The sequence below is a fragment of the Sturnira hondurensis genome, unplaced genomic scaffold (assembly GCF_014824575.4).
Source record: "Sturnira hondurensis isolate 20B ecotype Veracruz unplaced genomic scaffold, ASM1482457v3 Scaffold0001872, whole genome shotgun sequence".
NCBI lineage: Eukaryota > Metazoa > Chordata > Mammalia > Chiroptera > Phyllostomidae > Sturnira > Sturnira hondurensis.
In genome coordinates this window covers 40,052,044-40,072,670 of record NW_028074503.1, presented here as the reverse complement: position 1 = coordinate 40,072,670, position 20,627 = coordinate 40,052,044, and the positions used below count along the sequence as shown (strand labels likewise).

The 20,627-nt window shown below is 56.8% G+C and overlaps 1 protein-coding gene and 1 long non-coding RNA gene across 5 annotated transcripts in view; one reads left to right on the top strand and one right to left on the bottom strand.

The window, feature by feature from the left end:
• ZNF236 (zinc finger protein 236) overlaps positions 1 to 19,569 on the bottom strand; it is a 70,109-nt gene extending 50,540 nt beyond the window's left edge. For all 4 annotated transcript variants that reach the window (XM_037035956.1, XM_037035970.1, XM_037035978.1 and 1 more), the window contains exons 1-4: positions 18,903 to 19,569; positions 10,900 to 11,042; positions 9,515 to 9,679; positions 1,507 to 1,685 (exon numbers count right to left, since the gene is read on the bottom strand). In XM_037035956.1, coding sequence (XP_036891851.1) covers positions 1,507 to 1,685; positions 9,515 to 9,679; positions 10,900 to 11,042; positions 18,903 to 18,957 — 542 coding nt within the window. In that variant the 5' untranslated portion in view covers positions 18,958 to 19,569. The remainder of the gene's footprint in view (positions 1 to 1,506; positions 1,686 to 9,514; positions 9,680 to 10,899; positions 11,043 to 18,902) is intronic.
• LOC118979764 (uncharacterized) lies at positions 2,051 to 20,420 on the top strand. Its single transcript, XR_005064986.1, has 3 exons — positions 2,051 to 2,062; positions 16,329 to 16,331; positions 19,564 to 20,420. It is a non-coding gene; the product is annotated as an uncharacterized LOC118979764 (long non-coding RNA).
• Positions 20,421 to 20,627: the final 207 nt, after the last annotated feature.

Genomic DNA, 20,627 nt, shown 5'->3' with positions numbered 1-20,627 from the left:
AGGCACGGCGGGGTTTGGGAGGCAGGGGCTTCGCCGCACGGTCCGACATCAGGGTCCGCGCAGCTGCAGCACAACCTGAGTCGCGGGTGCCCCCTCTGCTGGGCACCGCCCGGGCCGAGCTCTGCCCCACTCCGGCGTGTCCTGAGTACGGCCCTTCACACATTCCCCATCTCCCTCTGAGAAGACGGGCCAACCCCTCCCTCTCCCTGACCCTGACCCTGACCATTGCACCCGGCAGCAGCCTCGAAGGCCCGCCACCTGGCCCTGCCTCCCTCACCTGTAGCCTCGGCACCTGCCTGCCCTGCTGGTTCCCCGTCACCCGGATGGGGCGTCTAAGGTCCCTCTCAGTACAAGCACTGGCTCGAAAGGCCGCGCTGGCAGACCAGTTCACTCAGTCCCTGCCGTCTTCTCTGCTCGGTGACAGCTGGCTCCATGGGGACGAAGCTGTCTGTGAGCTCATCCCCAGCCCCAAGAGACCCAGGGTCAGCACGTTCCAGGGTGTGATGGCCCAGCAACACGCCAGCCTTCTTTCCAAAACCTCACATGTGCCTGTGTTAGCCTAGACCAGAATGGAAATGTGGGGCATGCAGCCCATGCACTCATTACATCTGGGGCTGAAGAACCACGGAGGTAACAAAGAATCAGGTGGGTACCACACAGGCCAACAACAGGCGCAGTGAAGGGAGTGGAAAAAACAAGAGAAGGCCTATCACACGGAGATGCTCAACCTGCATTTGTGAAGCACACCCGCGGATAAGCACAGACTCTGCGGCACTTCACCAACGTCGTGAACAGGGTGGGGCTTTGGTGGTGGTGGCTGGAAAGTACAGAGGTTCCCTATACCTGGGGCTTGGGTGGCAGCAGGCTGACCGACATCACAGAGGTCACACAGACTGCTGTGCCGGCTGGTCCCGCCAGGTGGAGACAGCTCAGCGAGTGTGAGCTGACGGTCACCAGGGGGTGGCCTGAGAGCCAAGGGCCAGGAAGGAAGTTGTATTTAATGGCATTGAGAAAATGATATATCGGTAAAAATGTACAATCAGGAAGGGATTACATATGAAATTTGAAAGACATTACATTTTACCACGGATAAATGTATAGACTGTATTTAAATATAAGCATGGTTGTTAATACTATGAGCTCTAAAACCAAATGACATAAAGCCTTGGAAAGGTACGTGGTCTCTTTTTAACTTCGTTCTACTCTTCTGCAAACTGGGGACATAAAAGGACTGTGTTCTGATAGGGCTGCCTTCCTTAGATAAGTCTCTATGTGTGCTGTGCACTGTGTCAGGGTCATGTAAGTTCTAGCTAGAACCCTCTGCCCACACAGCCCGACGCCTACTCTGAACATCTGAGCCCGTCTCTCCTACTGCAGACTGGAGCTCCGTGCTAGGAAAGGCATCCTGAGGCCACAGCAGACCGGTCAGTGTTTTGGGCCAGTCGAAGTCAGGCCTGTTTCTCACAGGCACGGACTCGTGTCCCGAGGCCCAGCTGAGGCTCCTACCTAATTCTGTGGTGGCTCTTCAGGTGCTCCCTCAGCTGTGGTGCTGCGTCGTACTCCTTCCCGCAGGCCTTGCAGGTGTGGACACGGCCCCCTGCCAGCTCCTGCCGGTGCTCCTGCAGATGGGCGGCCAGCTGGCTCTGCAGGGCGAACTCGTCCCCGCACTCGGGGCAGATGAGGCTCTGCAGAGGGGACACCACCCGTGAGCAGGTCACACTCAGAGCCACAGCTTCTCAGAAGAGCTAGTGCTGCAGACGGCCAATACGCAAGTTACATGGACACTGTTTTCACCCTTCAAAAATGTATCATTACGTCCACATATGAAGAAAAAATCGTTTCTCTGCTGGCAGGAGAAGACAGAAACACGGTGAACAATACGATTTCTGAGCACAGTGAATGGCTTCCGGTGGGCTGCCGGGGGACTGGCACTGGGTCCGTCAGCACAGGGAGCACTTTGGAGAAACAGAGGACTTCAGTGCAGTGCTGCAAGTGCGGCCGTTCTGGAGCTGGTTCTGGTGCGTCCGGGCAGGCGGCCACCCCACGTCTACAGACCGGGGACGTCAGGACACCAGCCCCCCGCCAGCACCTGGGCGGCAGCTCAGTCGCAGGTGTGTAGACAGGTGAACAGCGCACGGCCGAGGAAGCCTCAGCAATGGCTCTCACCAGCAGGAACTGCTGACTTGGCGCAAGGTCCAAGGAGCCCCGCGTTCAGAACTCCCTCGCACACTGAGACGGCTGAGACGGCTCTCAGAGTGAACAGTCCAAGCAGGAGGCAGGAGGAGGGTGCCTGGCAACGAGCATGGACGGCTGTTCCCACAAAACCTACAGCCACTTCTTTCCATCAGTTCCCCTCGTTGCCGAGCACAGTGGCCTCAGAAATGCACGTGACCCCGCCCAAGTGAGGGCGCTCACTGCCACAGCCCGGCGCACCCTTGGCAGAAAAAGATGAGGATGAAGGGAAAGACACTGAACAACCCCAAAATAACTTTAAGCCAAGTAATATTAAGTTAATGTCATTATGTAATAATTTTAGGAATTAAAAATTACTAATTAGTATCTTGTTGAAAATTAAGAAAGTTCTTTCCAAGAAATGGTCAAAAACAAATACCTAAAATAATCTGCTGCATGTCTTTAAAAAAACGACCTCTGCATGCCTAAATTTTTAGGGAACCCATTCCCCACTAACAACTCCCGTCCCCTGTGCCCGTTGTGAAGTCAAACCGGCCTCTGTCTCCCGTCTCCCGTGGGCTTTCTCGGCTGTGGCCGGTCTGTGCTCTCACTCACTGCTCTCCCTATCAAGTGGGTCCGGGTTTCAGGAGATCCGGACACGACTCAGAAGTTCGTCCCCGCCCTCTGAGCGAGGACTCTGGGTGGTGCACGCCGGCTCGCACGGTGAATACAGGGTGGCACGCAGCCTGGGCACTTCCGCCACGGCTGCTCTAAAGCCCCCGAGGACCCTCACAGCTGGGCACCGACTGGCCTTCTCGTGGAGCTGGGGCTGCAGTGCTCCCCGGCCCGACGGGGGACTGCTGTTTGTGACCTGCACATTCGGGGGTTGTACTGAGACTCGATCTTAGCTCATCCTTTCGTGACAAGCCACCTGTTTAGATGTAGTGCAGGTGGGAGTGCGGGTTCCCTGCAGGGCCCGTGACACCAGTGGGGGGAGCACAGCGGCAGCACTGGGTTCGTTCTCCCTGCTGCCGGGGGTGGAGAGGGGGTGGGCAGGTGGGGAGGCTCAGCCCCCAAAGGCCCACTGCCCCTGCTCTAGCCAGGAATCAGAACTCTACCATGCTGCCTGGTGTAGGACAGAGAGACAGCTTGCAGCTGGGCCCTGCCAACACCATCGGGGTGGGAGGAAGGGACCTGGGTGCCACTGCCCCCATCTGCCAGGAGAGGGATGAGAGACTGGCTCCCCACTTTATCTCAGGGAGCTGGGGGTCAGACAGACACATGCCAGCAGCGGGTGGAAAACCACCTCCTACCCGGTCTCACCGGGCCCTACCAACCGGCATGTGGCTGGAGTAGGGTGGGCGTGGTCAGAATGGTCTTCCGTGCTTAGGCTGCCCTTACTCAGCCTCCCCGGAGCACGTCCGTCTGCACCCACTGGCAGAGGGCCACGGGCTTCCCCAGCACCCTGCCCAGCTGCCCAGGAGGAAGGACAGAAGCCCAGGGCACTCCCTGCCACGCTCTTTCTCGCACACCGACACCCCTCGCCGCCTGCACTCTTCCCACCTTTCAGAGTCTTTCTCTATCCATGGGTGTGTCTCTAGGCATTTCTAGTGTTAAGAGGGAGGTCCTGGGATATAGGGTCTACGCCATCTAAGCTGGGTTCTTTTTTTTTTTTTTTTAAGATTTTGTTTATAGAAAGGGGGAAAGGAGGGGGAGAAACATCCATGTGCGGTTGCCTCTTGCACGCCCCCTATTGGGGACCTGGCCTGCAACCCCAGCATGTGCCCTGACCAGGAATCAACCTAGCAACCCTTTGGCTGACAGGCCAATACTCAATCCACTGAGCCACACTAGCCAGGACTTGGCCAGATTCTTATACATTATGTTTAAATGCAACAAAAGGCCAGTGATTATTCCTGTAGTTACTACTAATGTGCCACATTCAAATCAATTAACTGAGAAATAAAACACACACAACAGAGGAAGACAACTCAAAGTGCATTCCTTTCACACGTGTGGGGAAGACAGCAGCAGGGCTCCTTTCTTACACAGTCACAGGCTCCTCGGCTGAGCACATGGCCAACTCACCAAGGCCTCACACTCCTAGCCCTCTGACTGGGCGGCCTGTGCGATGCTGCGTCCTGCCCATGGGACAGCCACACAGAATGGGTTCCCTTACTGCCTCCTTCGTCTCCAACCACATGACAGGGAGACGTTCGAGGAGACCACAGAGACGGCGGGCATCCCGGGCCCTCTCAGGGCACAGAGCCGCTCTGCCCGCACTACCAAGCACCAGAGCTCCACACCGGGACCAGTGTAGCCACCGAAGGGAGCGGTGGTCCCCACCGGTGGCCCCCACTGGGCTCACACCTGAGACAGGCACAGGATGGCTTCTCTAAACTCTGCTCACATGACCCTCCTAGGCCTGAGTTCCTGCTCGTCCTGGGCCACTGAGTCAGGGCTAAATGCCACTTCCCACCACCAGCGCCCAGAGCAAGAAGGCAGGCCATTCTCACAGTTCCCGTCACCAGCTCAAACCACAGGCACGCCAAAGCCTCTTTTCCAGCCACTCTGCCCTTTGCTTCTCCCGTGACTGTCTGCTGATCTGGGAAAACCGTTAAACTCGAAGACAGGAAATAGAAGGTGGGTAAGGAGCAACAGAGACATCAAGTCAATGGATTTCCGGAAATATCTCTCAAAAGCCTTTCAGAAGAAAAGTGGAGTCAGAAACCACGACACGTGCACGTTCCAACCACTGTGATGACGCAGCACAAAGACGATGGAGTCTCACCGAGGAAGCCCCACATCCCACCGAGGCCAGGCTGCACCGCTGTCCCTCGACAGCCACACAGGACGCAGCCCCCACGTCAGGGGACCACAGCACAGCCAGGCCGCGCAGCAGCAGAACCGCCATCGGTGACCGGCGGGCAGCGCAGAGACGCCAGGGGAGGGAAGGCCCCGAGCTCCACGGCAGCGACCGTCCAGAGGAATTCGGGAGAGTGCGGGCGTGCGAATACGAGGGAGGGAGGGAGGCCGTGAGAAGGGTGGGTCCGGCCCTAGGCACCACGAGGAACGGAAGATCCCTGCTGTCTGTCTTCTCAGTCAGGGAGGGAGGGAGAGTTCAGTGTAAAAAGGGTGTGGGAAGCGATGCCTTCGCGGCCGGACCCCCGCAGTCCTGGGCCCGTCTGCGTGTCTGGGTGGTGCGTGGGAGGTCAGGGCAGTGCCACGGCGGGCTGGGCACCGCTGCCCCCTCCTGGCCGGCTGCACACAGGCCCCAGCAGCACACATGGTGCAGGTGTGGCCACCTCAGCCTCCTGCCCCATCACGTGACCTGCTGGAGGGTTCTCACGCACATACTCGCTCACACACGCACACCTACGCACACACACACACAGGTGCACTGTGCTTATCTGGCCTGTACCACGTGCTGACCCCCCCAGCTCTCTGGCCGACACCCTCACGCCCCGACACCTTGGCTGTCCCGTAACACATGCTGCCGACACCCCAACCTCGGTGCAGACGAGCCCCCGCATGCTCACCCTGACAGACACGCCCCCCCTGGCCGGTTCCCAGCCAGGACCCACACATTGGTCACACGTCACACAATGTCATGCAGTCCCTGCCTCTGTCCCCGGTCAGGTTCTGCTCCCACTTCCCAGGCCAGGTTTCCCATTGCCCCGCCAACAACCCCACTTTGCTGTGAGGACAGAGCCAGTACTTCGCAGGGAGAAGGACGGTGTTCGGCCACGGGCCCACCCCGAGAGCAAGGCGCCGGGGCACACACCACTCCCCGGGGAGCCCAGGGGCAGAGGGTCACAGGGGCCCGCGCCACTCTGCCATGCCCATGCCGCACAGTGGCCAGCCGAGCGCGTTCACTTCAGCGGCATTGAGCTTTGGGGAAGCTGGGCTTCGGCAGCGGTGACGGCGACGGAACAGCACTGGGGTTACCCAGGGAGCGGGAAACCCCAGGCTCCAAAAGCTGCACCCAACCCACGTGTGGCCGCTTTTTACTGACTGCGCAGCGAGTAAGATGCATGTGCGGTGGGGGTCTGTCGCCTTGGGAGGCAGAACGCAGGGTTTGGCTGGTGGAGACCCAGCGAGACACTGAGGGGGGGCGCTGTGGCCGGGGGGAGACTCCAGCCTCTGCTCCAGTGCTCATTCTTGGGTGCGGGGGCTGTTTTGTGATGCTGAGGAAGGGCCTCGTTCCGGGGGCACATACCGGAGTATTTGGAGGGAATGTAAGTAACATGCGGGGACCATGTGAGCCGGGCAAGGGAGACACCTCCTGAGAGGGTGCACCGAGCCACTCTCTCAGGTGTGGCGTTTGCACAAGAACAAAGCTAGGGGGTGTGCTGTGGTCATCACCACCTGCTGAGGTGGCAAATGATGACCAAAAGGTTACTGCTTTCACCCACCCATGTGGCTGATGAAGCCAAATCTCACCGCCCACCCAGGTCCTGCAGGTGAGAATCCGGTGGGGGACAGGCTGCGACCCAGCAGACAGGAGTGCGCTCTATCCTGCAGACGAGTCACGTGCAATGTGTCACTGAGAGACCCCCAGTGACATCAGTAAGGGCCCAAAACACCTAAGAACAAGTGTGAACAGTGCACTGCACCCATGTGAGCAAAACCCCGCTGCCCCAAGGATCAAGACCCAATTCTGTTAGCACGTTCGATGCTCCCAACACCATCTAAAAAATTCAATGCAGCCAAAATGAAAACACCAACTCAGTCGTAAGCAGGCAAAACTCTCGAGTTTACGTTAATACCAAACCAGAACAGGAGGGTCAGCGCACGCAAACATGTGCTGTCATTCCAAAGAGAACCAGCAAGATGAACCAGAGAAACCAGGCGGCCCCTCCCCAGGCACAGCCCCTCCCAGCGGAGGGAGCAGAGGGGCAGAGAGCTCCTTGTTCATGGGGCTTGCCTCCTAAGCGGAGGTTCCTGCCACGTGCCTGTCACCCAGCGTCCCAGCCCTCAGTCCCTGCTCGGCCCCGGGCTGTCTCTGTGGTCACGCTGACCGAACGCTGCCAGAGGGCAGCCCCTGCACACTGTGGCTTGAGAGCCGGGCGGGGTGGCCCTGCAGTGGAAAGAAAGCTATGTCAAACGACCCTGAGCTCATACCCTGCCACCCCCCCAAGCGGCACTGTGGCAGGTGCACTGCGGTAGGGGCCGTGCAACCGTGCCACTGCTGTGGATGGGACCCGGGACTGGGCTGCCGCGTGGGAGCCAGGGTCCTCACTGGGCAGGAGGGACACACAGGAAGTGGGGGAGGCTCGCGGGAGCCGGGGAGGGTGCCTGGACCTGGACCAGCGGGACCTGCGGTTTCTGGGGTGGGCGTGCGCACCGCAGTGGGGGTGCACCTGCATTCTGGAAGACACGTGGGATCTGAAAAATAACTGTAGCCGTGGGAAGTCTTTCCAAGCAAACCACAAGAATGAGAGTCTGTAAATGAATAGATTAAAGATTTGAGTATTTGGCCATCTAAAAACTTATGCCAGGAGAAAATGTCAGAAACCAAGAAAGGGCAAAGCCCCTAATTTCCTAAGTATGCAAACAGCTGACACAAATCTGAAAGGAGAGTCCCATAGTCCCCACCCACTCCCTCAAAGTTAGAGAATTAAAAGGCAAAAAAGAAGACTAGTGACTAATAAACAGGGAGAGACGCTGAGCTTCACTGGTAAGTAAGGAACTACAAATTAAAACAGCAGAAACATACCACCTTGAAAGTACCAGACAGCATGATGAGGGGGGCATTTCCCTACACTGCTGGCTGGAGTGGAAACTGAGAAAACTCTGGAAGACAATTTGACACCATCAAATTTCTGAAGTCTCATCCACTGTGACTAGCAATTCCTTTTCCAGAAACCAGACTATTCTTGGTGGGAGGAGGGGAGCAACGAGGGGCCACGCGCTGAAGGCCCTTCAGGAGCACCTCTGGCCTCCAGTCACTAGGTGCCGGCAGCACCTCACCCCCTTCCCTGCCGGAGAGGCCACCAAAACGTCCTCTGGGCACCGAATCGCCTGCCAGGAGAGCCGCTGTGCCGGGCAGCGTGCTGGCACACTCGGGGGAGAGCCAGCCCAGGCGGCCTTGCCTGTGCCTCCTCTGCACAGTCCGAACGGCCTGCTGGTGTGAGCGGGGGCCCTGCTGGCTGGGAGACCTGCGTCCAGGACCAGGGCCGCTCTGGGAGGAGCAGGTTCAGCGTGGTGATGCCTATGATGGCCGACTGCACAGAAAGCGCACAGTGACAAGGGTTGCGGAGAGAGCCCAGAGGGGCCTGGGCGCGCCCGGGGTGCCCTGCAAGGCCCTGCGTCGTGGGCGATAGAGACTCAGCTGCTCCTAGATGACACGGACATCACTTAGCAGGTTTTAAAGGATACCTGACCGATGATTTTATGTGAAAAATTAAACATATACAAAAGATACACAAACAGTAGGAACTCAATTTTTAGGATAAAAATTTTATATATGTAATTGAAATACTGTATTTGTTTTTCTGTCTTAGGAGGAAAAATAGTTACCTGTAATTGGCCCTGAATAGTAGAATTACATGTGATTTTTAAGTTCTCTTCCTCACTTTTTGCATTTTCCTAATTTTCTACAGTAATAATTGGGGTGGAGGAGGTAATTTTTTTTAATTTACTTATTTTTAGAGAGGGGGAGGGGAGGAAAAAAGACAGGGAGAGAAACATCAATGTGTGATTGCCTCTGGCACGCCCCCTACTGGGGACCTGGCCCCCAACCCAAGCACGTGCCCTGACTGGGAATCCAACCAGTGACCCTTTGGTTCACAGGCCGGCGCTCAATCCGCTGAGCCACACCAGCCAGGGCAAGGAGATAATATCTTTAAAGCGGCAGCCATTCACACTTGAAATGAGACTCCTGCCCTAGCAGCGGTGCCAGGCCAACTCAGCCACCAGGACACTGCCGGGACTGCTCACCGGGCGCCTGCAGGGCTGGTCACCAGGTGTGTCCTCCCTCCCCCCCGGCCCCCACACCATGGGTTCAGGAGCCACCTTCATGGGCAGAAAACCCACTTTAGGCCACTATAAATTTTTACAAAAGTCAGTTTCTGCTAAAAACAGAGAGGAGGGGGACCTCTTCCAGCCCACAGAGACACACTTGGATCCCCCAAACACACTGCACATTCCATGTCTCTACCCCAAAGTGGTGTTGGCAAGAGGAAGCATTTCAGCAGTGAACTGGGGACCAGCCAAGGCAAACTTACTGATTCACCCCTGAAACCCATGCGAAGGCTTCGTGCACATTCACACCCAGACCCTCCCAAGGACCAGATGCACTGTAAGAGTCAGTTAACCAAGGACGGGCCGGAATAGTTACCTCCTCCTTCTCATGCAGCATAATGTGCGCTTTGAGACTGGCCACTCTGGAGAATTTCTTGTGACACACAGGACAGGTAGGGTCCTCCCCATTGTGGGTACATTTGTGCAGGGTCAGGTTGAATTCAACATTAAAGGTTTGGGGGCACTGGTCACATCGATGTGGCTATTTGGAGAGAAAAGTCGAGAGGCCACCACAGTCAACGTCATTCAAGTATTAGCAAGCGCCATAATCCACAACCTCTGCAAGAAACCTCCGACACCCCTGCTAGACCCGACGTCAGCAACTCCCAACCAACAACACATCGCGCTCCCCGGGGACGTCTCAGAGGACGGTGAGGACGCCCACGTGCACAGGCAGAAGCAAGGCCTCCCAGAGGAGTGCCACACCCCTGTGCCCGCAAGGCCTCCTGGGCAGCGAGCGGAGAAACGCCACGCTGGCCGCGACGTTCCCTTCTTTCCTGACCAGCTGCTCTACTGGGAACAGGGCCACTCCAGGTAAAACCAGTAATCACACAAATCGCACAAGAGTCTGCCTGCTTTTCTCAGTCTGAAGTGGTCCCCAAAAGGAGGGTGCTCTGCCTCTCACTTGCAGAAAGATAATCACTGGCATTTCTCTCTCTCTGAAATATCAAGACACTAATGAGGACCAAGTCAGCATCTCCAGGTTTTCAGCCGTGGGGGGAGGAACAGCCTCGGGCACCGGCATCAGCATTAATCGTCGAGGGACAGCACGGCCACTCCCGCTGGCAGCAGAGTGGGGCTGGCCGCACCCAGGGCTCTGGAGGAGAGCATGGGCACGTCTGGTGTCCAGCGGCTCACTAGCCCATACCCCCTGACCTGGAGGCGAGTGACGACCACTTTTCACTGCAGTTGGAACTGCCCCTCCGTCTCCCCGCAGACTGTCCCACAACCACCCACTGGACACAAACACTCCCATCATGCCCCACAGGGCACCCTTCAGAAGGGCCCACAGCCGGTGTGGGAGCGCAGCCCTGCTGGCGTGTGATGACACGTGTCTGAATGCCACTGTGAACTAAAGTCACTGAGGGCAGTCCCCCGCCAGTGAGAAACACACTGACCTGCACCAACTGTGAGCTCATGGAGAGGGGGACCGCCGCAGACAGGCGTGCTCTGAGAGCACGTCCTCCCCCACCACTGAAGGACCTTGGGGCACAGACTCACTGGACAGCCTCTCCCTGCCGCTCATGACCTCCTGATGGCTAGGAATGCGACCACGGCTGAAAACACAAGTCCGGGCACGTGTGCCGCGAGACACCCCGCCACTCAGGAATCTCCACTGCAGGAGACGATCTCAGACCCGCGCGGCCTTCCGCAACACCTCCGGTGCAGTGCTCTCGGTGCTGACCCTCCTGAAGTACGTACCTTGTCGTTCCGCTCGTGATCCCTCATGTGGCGCTGAAACTGGGACTCTTTGGGGAAAGATAGCAGACAGATTTCACATTTATGGGAGTTTGGAGCTTGACAGGCATAATTAGCATTCTCCGCATTCAATGTTAAAACTCCATCTACAAAATTGCATAAGTATACACAATAAATACCAGTTGTTATTCTCATCACATAAATAAAGTTATTTGGTTATTGTTTAGAAACCAAATTATGCCAAAAATTTGTGAGAAGTTCTAGATGAAATCATGATACCTTGAATGTTTAAAATGGACATGGTTTTGTTAGAAATGAGAAATGCCGAGATGACCGAGACGCAGGACGACAGAACCCTAAGTCCTTCTTAGGACCTTTGGAATCCTGAGACACAACCCGGGAGGCCTGCGTCCTGGAGACAACCAATCCCCACAGCAGTCCTCGGCTTCTGCGTCACTCCAAACCCTAAAGGCATTTCACCTTTAGGCTGCTCAGCGAGTTTATCAGGAATCCACACAGGATCCTAAATTACTCAGCAAACAAAACTCCAGGTGAAATACAGATGCCACTTCCGACTCCATCTACTCTGAACACTGCTGAGGAGCAAGACTAAGTCAAAAGCAGAAGACACTGTTCTCTGAATTCGGCTTTCGGATGACAAAGGGCCGCAAAGCTTTCACAATGGGCTCCTCCAACCCCAGGGAAGCAAACGACAAAAATTTAAACGTGTTTCCAAATAAGAATAACCATGAGATCATCATCAACATTTCTGGAAATTATTTTATTGTTCAAGTACAGTTGTCAGCAACATCATAAAATAAAGATGTCCCAAATCTCTCCAATTCTTTAAAATAAGTAATTATACTCCACATCTCATAATTGGAGCACGAATGTAGGATACACATTAACTATAAAAAACTAGAACTACATCACCAACAATGGTGGCAAATTTGGCCCCAAAATATGAGAACTGAGAAATCTGGGAGTAGGGAGGGGTAAGCAGAAGACCCAGCAAGCTCAGAAGAGCCCTGTTGCCCTGCAAGGCCCGGGCTGAGAGGCGTCCCTACCTCTTCTGAGCCAACAGCCTGTAGTCCCCACCCCACCGGCAGGCACAGGGCCCATGGCCTGGGGACCTGTCTGCATAGGAGCGCAGAGTGGCGGGACAGGGTGGGGCGGACGCCCTGGGGGGAGTCGGGCAGGGACTGGAGCTGCAGCAGCTTCAGAAAATCTCCTCCCACTTGCATCAGTAAAGCCAACTCGTTTCGAGAAACAGGGATGCGACTCAAAAGACTGCAACACTGCTCCCAGATGCGATGGGTCCACCAAGGAAAAGGCGCACCGACTTGTACTCTGTTCTGAACTACATCCGCGCCCCACTCGAAGACCACGCTTTCAAATGTCTGCACTAAACTAACCATGAAACATTTTATGATTCCCGAGGTCCCACATAAATGACTGTTGGGACCACATCAGCTGATACATTACGAGTCCCTTCGGAAAACTGTTCACTAAGATGAACAGGAAGCTGACCCCAAAGCGAAGGTGCCTGCGCGAGGGAGGCAGCAGGGGCGGGGCGGCTCCCGCACTTGCTCGTTTTCTGCGCCATCTGTGCGAATGTGTTCACTATCAAAATGGTGCTCGTCTGGAAATGAAACGTGCTCATTCAGAACATCCGCCCTCAAACCGCACTCCATGGGAGAGGCGCCCTGTCCCGGGTGTTTCTCTCAGGAGGCAGCACAGGCGTGCCCTGTGTCCGCACATACCTGAGCCCCGGGAGACAGCCGGAAAACGGGGGCGCAGGGGCCGGAACAGAGGTGGGAAAGGGGATGTCCCTATTTTAACCTTTTGAGCCATTATAAAGTACTACCTATTCAAAAAGATGTAAATGCAAATAAATAAGCTTTCCTTGGGGGGAAAGGGGAGTCCCATACCCCATCCTGTATGGTACAGCTAAGGGAGCTCAGGCCCCGAAGAAACAAGGCTACTGGGTCAAGGTCACACAGCCTCTGCAAACACAGCAGATGAACTTGGATTCTAGCAAAAGCATTTTGTCCCAACTGGAAGCCTAAGACTGTTTATGTTCTTTCGGTATAAAATAAATCCAACTGAGAGCCAGGCCAAGCAACTGGCCGGCTGTCAAACACACGTGCAGGTCCGACCAAACAGCCACAGTGTGGAACGACCCTGTGCAAGGACCTGCTGCCCGCAGACAGCCAGAGTGCACAGCCTGCCACGGCACACGCCACAGCGGGTCTCCCCTCGACAGCAGGACGCCGACGCCAGAGAGCACGCGGCATGGCCTCCTCTGGCAGAGCTCAGCGGGCAGTCAGGACGGCCGCCAGTCCCACGGGGACACTGCCTAGACAGGGCACTCTGGGGACATCTGCATTGCTGGTGGGGCCCCACTCCTTAACATGAGGCATCACAGACACGTGTCTGCAGGCCATTATTACCAGCGCACAGTCGGTCTGCGGGTTACGTGAGCACGCCGGCGCGGTCCTGATGTGCGATAAACACCTTGCAACTCCCCTACGACAGAGTTAAGACAAAGCCTTGGTCAGACCCTCAGCAAACGGTCCCTCCTGGGGCCAGGTCGCATGTGTCCACACGGACACCCTGACGCAGCTGCCCGAGCGTGAGTGCCTCCCTGCTTGGTGTGACAGTGAACAGTGGGCATAGGGCGCACTTTATATTGACACTCTAAGAGGGCTCCACGCCTTAAAACTGCACGGCGGCCTGGTGCTGCCTACAACCTCCTTGCAGATGGCTGGGGCGCAGTCACACTTCGAAAACCCGAACTCTGCTCACTTTCGGGAAATGCGTCCCGTGCTGTTGGTGCCGGGTGGTACACCCAGGCCCTCGAGCCCTCTGTGGCAACTGCCAACCTCAACACATGCGGCCCATGACGCCAGGCAGTGGGGTGGGCAGATGCAGGGTGTACAGGGACTGGACAGAGAGATGTAACACAGACAGAGAAGGGCTGCCGTTGTGTTCATTTTCAGAAGATATCCCTCAGGACGGCATCCTGCCTTTCCCTCCCAGGGCCGGGACGAAGGTCCTGATCAGCTTAGAGATTAGGCCTCAGTGACTCTTCCGGCTGCTACTGGAGAAAACAATGCCTTTGTCATTCCGGAGCCGGAGCATGGAAGGCAAGGGGACTTCAGGGACGAATGTGTGGGAAGGCAGCTGCAGTGGAATCACAGCTTGTTACTCGGGGCAGGAGCTGGACAAATGTCCCTGTAAACGGCCACTTGGGAAATATTCTAGACTTTGGGGATCAGGAGGGGTCTGCCATACCCCTCGAATCTGCCACTGTAGCCCGAGAGCTACCACAGAGAACGAGGGTGGCTCCTTCCCGTGAAACTCTGTTTACCAGACAGGTGAGGCTGTCGGTAGTTGACCCTGATCTGGAGGGAGACAGGAATACAAAAGAAAGATGCATGTTACAGCACTTCGGTTTTAGCTAAAATTCATATTGATCTGTAGAGCGAAGAACAGAGCAAGCACTCATCCTCCTATATACACAGAAAGTGTCTCATAGTGTCAGAGCAAGACCATTTAGTATTGTCCACTCTGACCCAGGAATGCAAAGACGCTTGTCGCAGCACTTACTCTTAGTAGTCTCCAAACTGGAAACAAGCCAAGTATCTGCAGTACAAAGGATAAAGTAAACGGCAGTGTGTTCGCAGAGTGGAATACTATACACCTATGAACACGAGCCCCTCTCTGCCATATAAGCACAGGAATGATCTCAGAGAAACAAATATTGAACGAAGGGAGCCATAAACAAGAAGGCACACAGTGTGAATCCAATTCAGCTCAGAACCAGGGAGACTCAGTGTGGGCACCAGAAGTGGGCAGCAGAAGACGACAGGCAGGAGAGGGGTGCAGGGCAGCAGAGGCAGCGGAGTTTTAAGGTACTGCTCCTGTTCCAGGTGCTGGTCACCTATGACAACCCAAGAAACTCGTCACTGACACCATGCACTTTTCGAGGCAGACGTCCTATCTGCTCAAAACAAGGGCTCAAACGTGTCTCTGGCCTCTCTCAGAATCTCCTAAGCCACGCCACCAGCGTGCAGCGCAGAGCGTGCTGCTGGGCCCGTGTATTAACACAGGCAGTGCCTGCCCCAGGGACAGGCCAGCTCGGCAGTCTTCCGTGACGCCCAGAGCCGGCGACGGGAGCCCAGCACCTGTGTCTTCAGCCCCCTCACGCCTTTGCCAGCGTGGTCAGACCCACAGGCCAGTGAGCCTGACTTGGGAATCCAGGGCATCATCTCTCCACGTGCTTTACCTGATCATGAGAGTTCCCCATTTTCCCCCACTGGAGCGGCAGTTTTCAATGGCGCTGAGGTTCAGGCGCAGGCACCTCAGAGGTGCAGGTTGTCCCCGAACCTCTCTGCCGCCCTCTCCTCAACTGGAGCAGCTTTTCTGTCAGCCAGTGGTTCTCAACTGGGACCTTGGCAGCAAGGGGGGGCCACCTGGGTCCCGCCTCCCGGGCTCCAATGTAACTGAGCTCAGCAAGGGTCCCAGGCACTTCCTAAAGTCCCGCAAGGTGACAGCCCCAACCAGGCCTTGTGGTGATACGTCAGGTCGAGCCCTGGGACCGAAGATCAGTCTGGAGAGCACACAGACCCTCCAGCACAGGAACCCTGCCTTTGTGTGCAGCGACCATGTAGGGGCCCTGACACTGCAGGGTCAACTTTGGTGAGGAAGTCATGTTGAGTGTGGTTCTCCCAGATCGGTTTGGGGTCAAAGAAGAGGATCTGGAACCCATGGTAACTTACTACTGACTCCAGGATCATGACAAGTATTGCACTACCCAACTCTCCTCAAAATTCTGAGCACTCCGAGCTTCTGCCTCCCTGAGAAACTCCGTTGTAGAAAGGAGAGGATGGTTCCTTCACAAAGAAATCTTTTCATCCTTGGGTAGCTGCCGTGGTTGGAGAGCTACCATTGCAAGCCAGCATCAGTCTTCCCGAACTGTTCCCCACCAATCACGCCTAGTTTTGCTGCTGAAGCAAATGAGTCGCCCAAAAGCCAGAGGGCCCCAGGCTGCCGCTACCCCGTCCACAGTGCGAGCTCTGCCCTGGCAGCCCATCCCAAGGGCCTCCCTCCTCGGAGGGAAGCACACAGAGTCCCTGAATTCAACCGCAGAAACCTACAGTGGCCTGAACTGGCAATCGGAGCAAGAAGAGACCTGTTCCCCAGCCTGGCTCACCGTCTGCCAGTCTCGGCTCTCCACCAGAACACGGAGCAGGTGCCCAACCACGGGTGCAAGCTCAGGTGGAAAGCTTTGCGCCATCTTCTGGAAAAAACGATGGAAGCCAGGAGAGACCCCTGCCACGGTTTCCATCAAGGAGACGTCACTACTTACGGGGAGAAAAGTAACGTGAGTCAGGTGCTATTTCCCCAGGGTCGTGCCAGGCTCAGAGCTGGTGCTCAATAAATGTTCCCCAGTCAACTCAGAGAGAAGGCTCACTCCTTTCTTGGGCCCCAAGCCAACCACTATGTCAAGAAATGTCCCCAAGCAGACCCACTCCTTACCACTTCGTGACATTTCTGTCCGACACCATTTCCTCTGGGAAGCCCAGACTTCCTTGCTGCCACGAAATGCTCCCACCCACCTGGGCACAGTCCTGAGGGAGCAAGGCCAGGTCCTTTCTCAGACACTGAGGTCTGCACCCCCCAGCCCCACCCTGCAGGGCCCACCAGCCACAGAAAGCACCTTGAGACCTGTGCTGAATCAATGAGTCAGCCCCAACTCGGGGGGGCTTTCCTGAGGCAGAGCAGTGACGTGCACACTTCGGGCATGCATGTAGCTTCAAGGCCCAACTCTGACCTTGACCAGCTGGGCGGACCTTCCAAATCTCTTTCCCTCTCTGAGCCTCATTTCCCTTAGTTCTAAAAATCCCCACCTACCTTCCAGGTTTTTCTTAGAAATAAAATTCATAATGAATGACAAAAAATAATTTCCAGTTACATCACTAAGGCAGTAACTGAGAAAATAATGATCCTTCAACAGTTTGGTCCCAGGACCCTTTTATGTTCTTCAATACCACTGAGAGTCCAGTGACCTTAAGTTTACACTGAGTTACACTTGTTGATATTTTGTTAGAAATTAAAACTGAACAATTTTTAAATATTTATTTGCTTAAAAATAAACCTATTACATTTAACATACACATATTTCTGAAAACTATACTCTTCAAAAGAAGAACTTTCATTTTTGCAGATCTTTTTGTAGGTGCCTTAAGGGCAGGTGGGCCCTTGCGTCTGCTTCCACGCTGGCTGGGCAGCAGTGCGCAGTCTCCAAGGGACACAACGAGACACACAAGGCGGCTTTGAGGTTTGGCGCCGCCACCGCATGATGTGCACCAAGGCCTCATTGCTGTTGTGCAATTGGTGCAAACGGGCATCGAGTTAACAGAGCCCAGCAGTGTCGGGATCGCTGTGACAGCACGTTGCAGAGCCTGGCAGCGTGGAGATGCCCAGGGGTCCCCAAAGTGCGCTTTGGGGACCATTGAGGCAGGTGGAAGGGGACGGGTACAGGAGGCCGGAGCACTGAGACCCGATGCAGGCGTGGGAGGTGGACTTCCGGCATGGGGACTGTGGGCCCCACACGGAGACACCATGGAAGAGGACAAGGGACTTGGGCTTAAGCAGGACCCAGGGAGGAGCTGGGCCAAGGCCAGAGCAACAAGGCCCACGGGCTTCGCTGTCAAGGAGAAGAGGAACCCATTCAGGAGCTCCAACCAGGGGAGTGGACCACCTGACAGATGTCTGAAAGGGACCCAGGAGGCGGACAGGCCGGGAGTGATGGGACACTCCGGCAGAAACCAGTGAGAAGGCTGGGAAGGCGGAGCCTGGGGCAACACGAGCACCAGGCCTGGCGGAGGGGCCCCGGGATGCACGCTGGTGAGGAGGCTGGAAGGCTCCGTGGTGAGAAACCCAGCGGCCGACAATGCCACCTAGTAACACGTGGTAAAACAGAAGGTTTCAAGAAGTGACCTTTCCGTGTCCTGAGCCTAGTCCAAGTCACCCAGACATTGCGACTGTGCAGCAGAAGCCATGACAAGATGCAGTAAAGGTACAGCAAAAAAGGTCACCGTTAACAAACAGCTGGGGCAGTTAATACACAGGCCCAGCGGCACGTGGAGGGAGGCCGACGTGCCCAGAGTAGGGCGGCATGAGGGGTCAGGCCTGGCTGCAGTGCACTCCACTCTCGTCCCCATCTGTCCTGCACCCCGTCACTGAGGGCCGCTGGGAGGGCGGTCAGCAGAGCGTGCAGATCGCGCGCAGATGCTGAGCACGGCCGGCAGCGCACCGGCACCCGCATTCGCAGAGGCTGGGCACTCCATCGCGGGGCAAGGGCCCTGAATACGACGGAGACCCGAAAATGCCAGGGCGAGACTCTGCGGGGAACCCACTCGATCCCACAGGCAAGAAGCCTAGGGCCGGCCTTGCATCCCGCGGACGCCAAGGGCCCCCCATCACCCCGGGCTCCCGGCCCCGCCGTCCCGGCAGCCGCTCGGCCGCACCGGCACCTGCGCCCAGAGGCCTCCCCAGCGGAGCGGCGAGGCCGGGCAGGGAGCGATCCCCGCGAGCAGGCGGGCTGACGGACGACGCCGGGCCGCGCGGAGAAGTGGAGGGAGGAGGAGGTGGAAGGGGAGGGGAGGGAGAAGGGGGAGGGGGGAGGGGGAAGAGGGCGGCGCGCACCTCGCCCCCGGCCCGCCGCCGCCGCCGCCGCCGGCCCAGGAAAGTAGGCCCAGCCGGCGGAGGGCCGGCGCTGTATCATTCCGCCCGCGCCTGCGGCCGGCAGTCGGGCGGCGGCGGCAGCGGCGGCGAAGCAGAAGAGCGCTGCGCGGTCTCCGGCCCTCCTGGCCCGGCCGGCCCTCCCGGGTTTTCGCTGCCCCGCCCGGCCCGGCCGCTCCCAGCGCCCTCCGCGCCGCATCCGGGGACTATATTCGCGCGGAGTGGCACAGCGGAGGCGGATAAGGGCCGCTTACCGGTGTCGCCGCGCGCCTTGCTCTCCTTGGGCTTCGGGGGGCGGCCCCGCGGCATCGTCGTCGGCGGCGGCGGCGGCCCTCCCCTCGGCCGCACACACACTCACACACATACGCTCGGCGGAGCGCGCACGCGCGGGGACAAGCCACGGGGACGCGGCGCGCGCCCCGCCGAGCTCGGAGGCGGGCAGAGCGGCCCAGGCAGGCGGCCACCGAGCCCGGCCGTGCGCCTGTGGGCCTCACGGGGGTAAGGCGCCGGGGCGAACTAACGGCAGCGCCGGAATCGCACCCACTGCGGTGGGTTCCATGGCTTGGTGGGCCGCGTTGGGGTCGTTGGGCGCGGGGTGGGGGGGGAGGGGTGCCTTGCGCATGCGCGATCTGCCTTCGGGCCTGGAGCACCGGACGGACGAACGGCGTCCCCTGGTGGCCCGGGCCCCGACGGCTGGCGTCACCTGGAGGACTCTCCCGACTTGTAGCTGGACGAGTCACCCCGCTGGGACAGCCGTCGGGGCGGTAACGAGGAAAGCTGCCCACGTAATAGGCGGGTGCTGAAAGCGCTTCTCTGGTGGATAGCGGGGTGAGACGGAAACCCACCCCCGGTGGCCTTTCCGCCTTGGCGCCGCGCGTGGTGTCAGGACGGCCTCAAAGAGCGCCTGGCGCGCAGATGGAGGGGATGCACCCAGGCCCCCGCGCGCCTGTTCACGGAATACGACCAGCCCACCGTGGTTTCTCGTCCGTCCGAATCACCATGAAGTTGGGCCACGAACAGGACCCAGAGTGTTAGCAGGTTACGGGGCCTCGCGGTTGGAGGAGGAATGGCCACTGGCTCACTCAGCCCGAGAACCTGGACTGGCAGCCTCCGCATGGAAGTCAGGCGGTAAATGATGACCACGGCCTGCGTGCGAGGTACTGTGAGGAAATACAAGGCGCTTGGAACCACAGGGCAGGAAAGACTCCAAAGTAGCTAAAATACTAGAGTGGAGCGTTGACAGATCCACGGAGAACCTTGAGAACAAGAACAATTCCAAAATGGGACAGACTCTCAACTCAGTCCTAGTTAAATGGTTACAGTGTACATGGTAAGAAAAGATTTCTTGGGGAGGCAACAGGTAAAGGAGGAAAAACCTAAAATTAACTAGGACGGTCACCTGTCAGGTGCTTTATATATCTTCACTTACGTTTATAAGAAACAAGCTCAGAGAGATTTTTTATCCGTCGTCAGCCGGTCAGTGTATGGCCAATGACAGCGGTCCCCAACCTCCACCATCCTAATGGGTGGAAAAACTTTCGTGAAACTGGTCCCTGGTGACAAAACAGGTTGGGGACCGCTGGCCAGTGAGAGTTAAAAATGAACAGCTGCTGTTGAATACTTCTTATAATTCTTATAGCAATCCTGTAAAGTACCATTTTAAAGATAATGCTGAGATTCAAAAAAGTGATTTGGTTCAGGCCACAGAGGCTTTAAGCAGATCCAAGGCTCAAAGTAAGACTTACCTGTCGATCCTATACACCTGGTTACAACAGAGCAGAAATGTACGTGAGAAGAGGAGACACAGTAGGACAGCCTTCCCGTATGCACAGTAGGGCTGGGTTACAACACAAGACTGAAAAAATGGGTTGGAAGCAAGTGGGAAGAATCCTCAGCCCTTCACCAATCAGCTTGGATGACGGCGGCCTGCATACAACTAACTGTATGCCCTGTTTTGTTCTGGAGAGAACTGGAAGCAA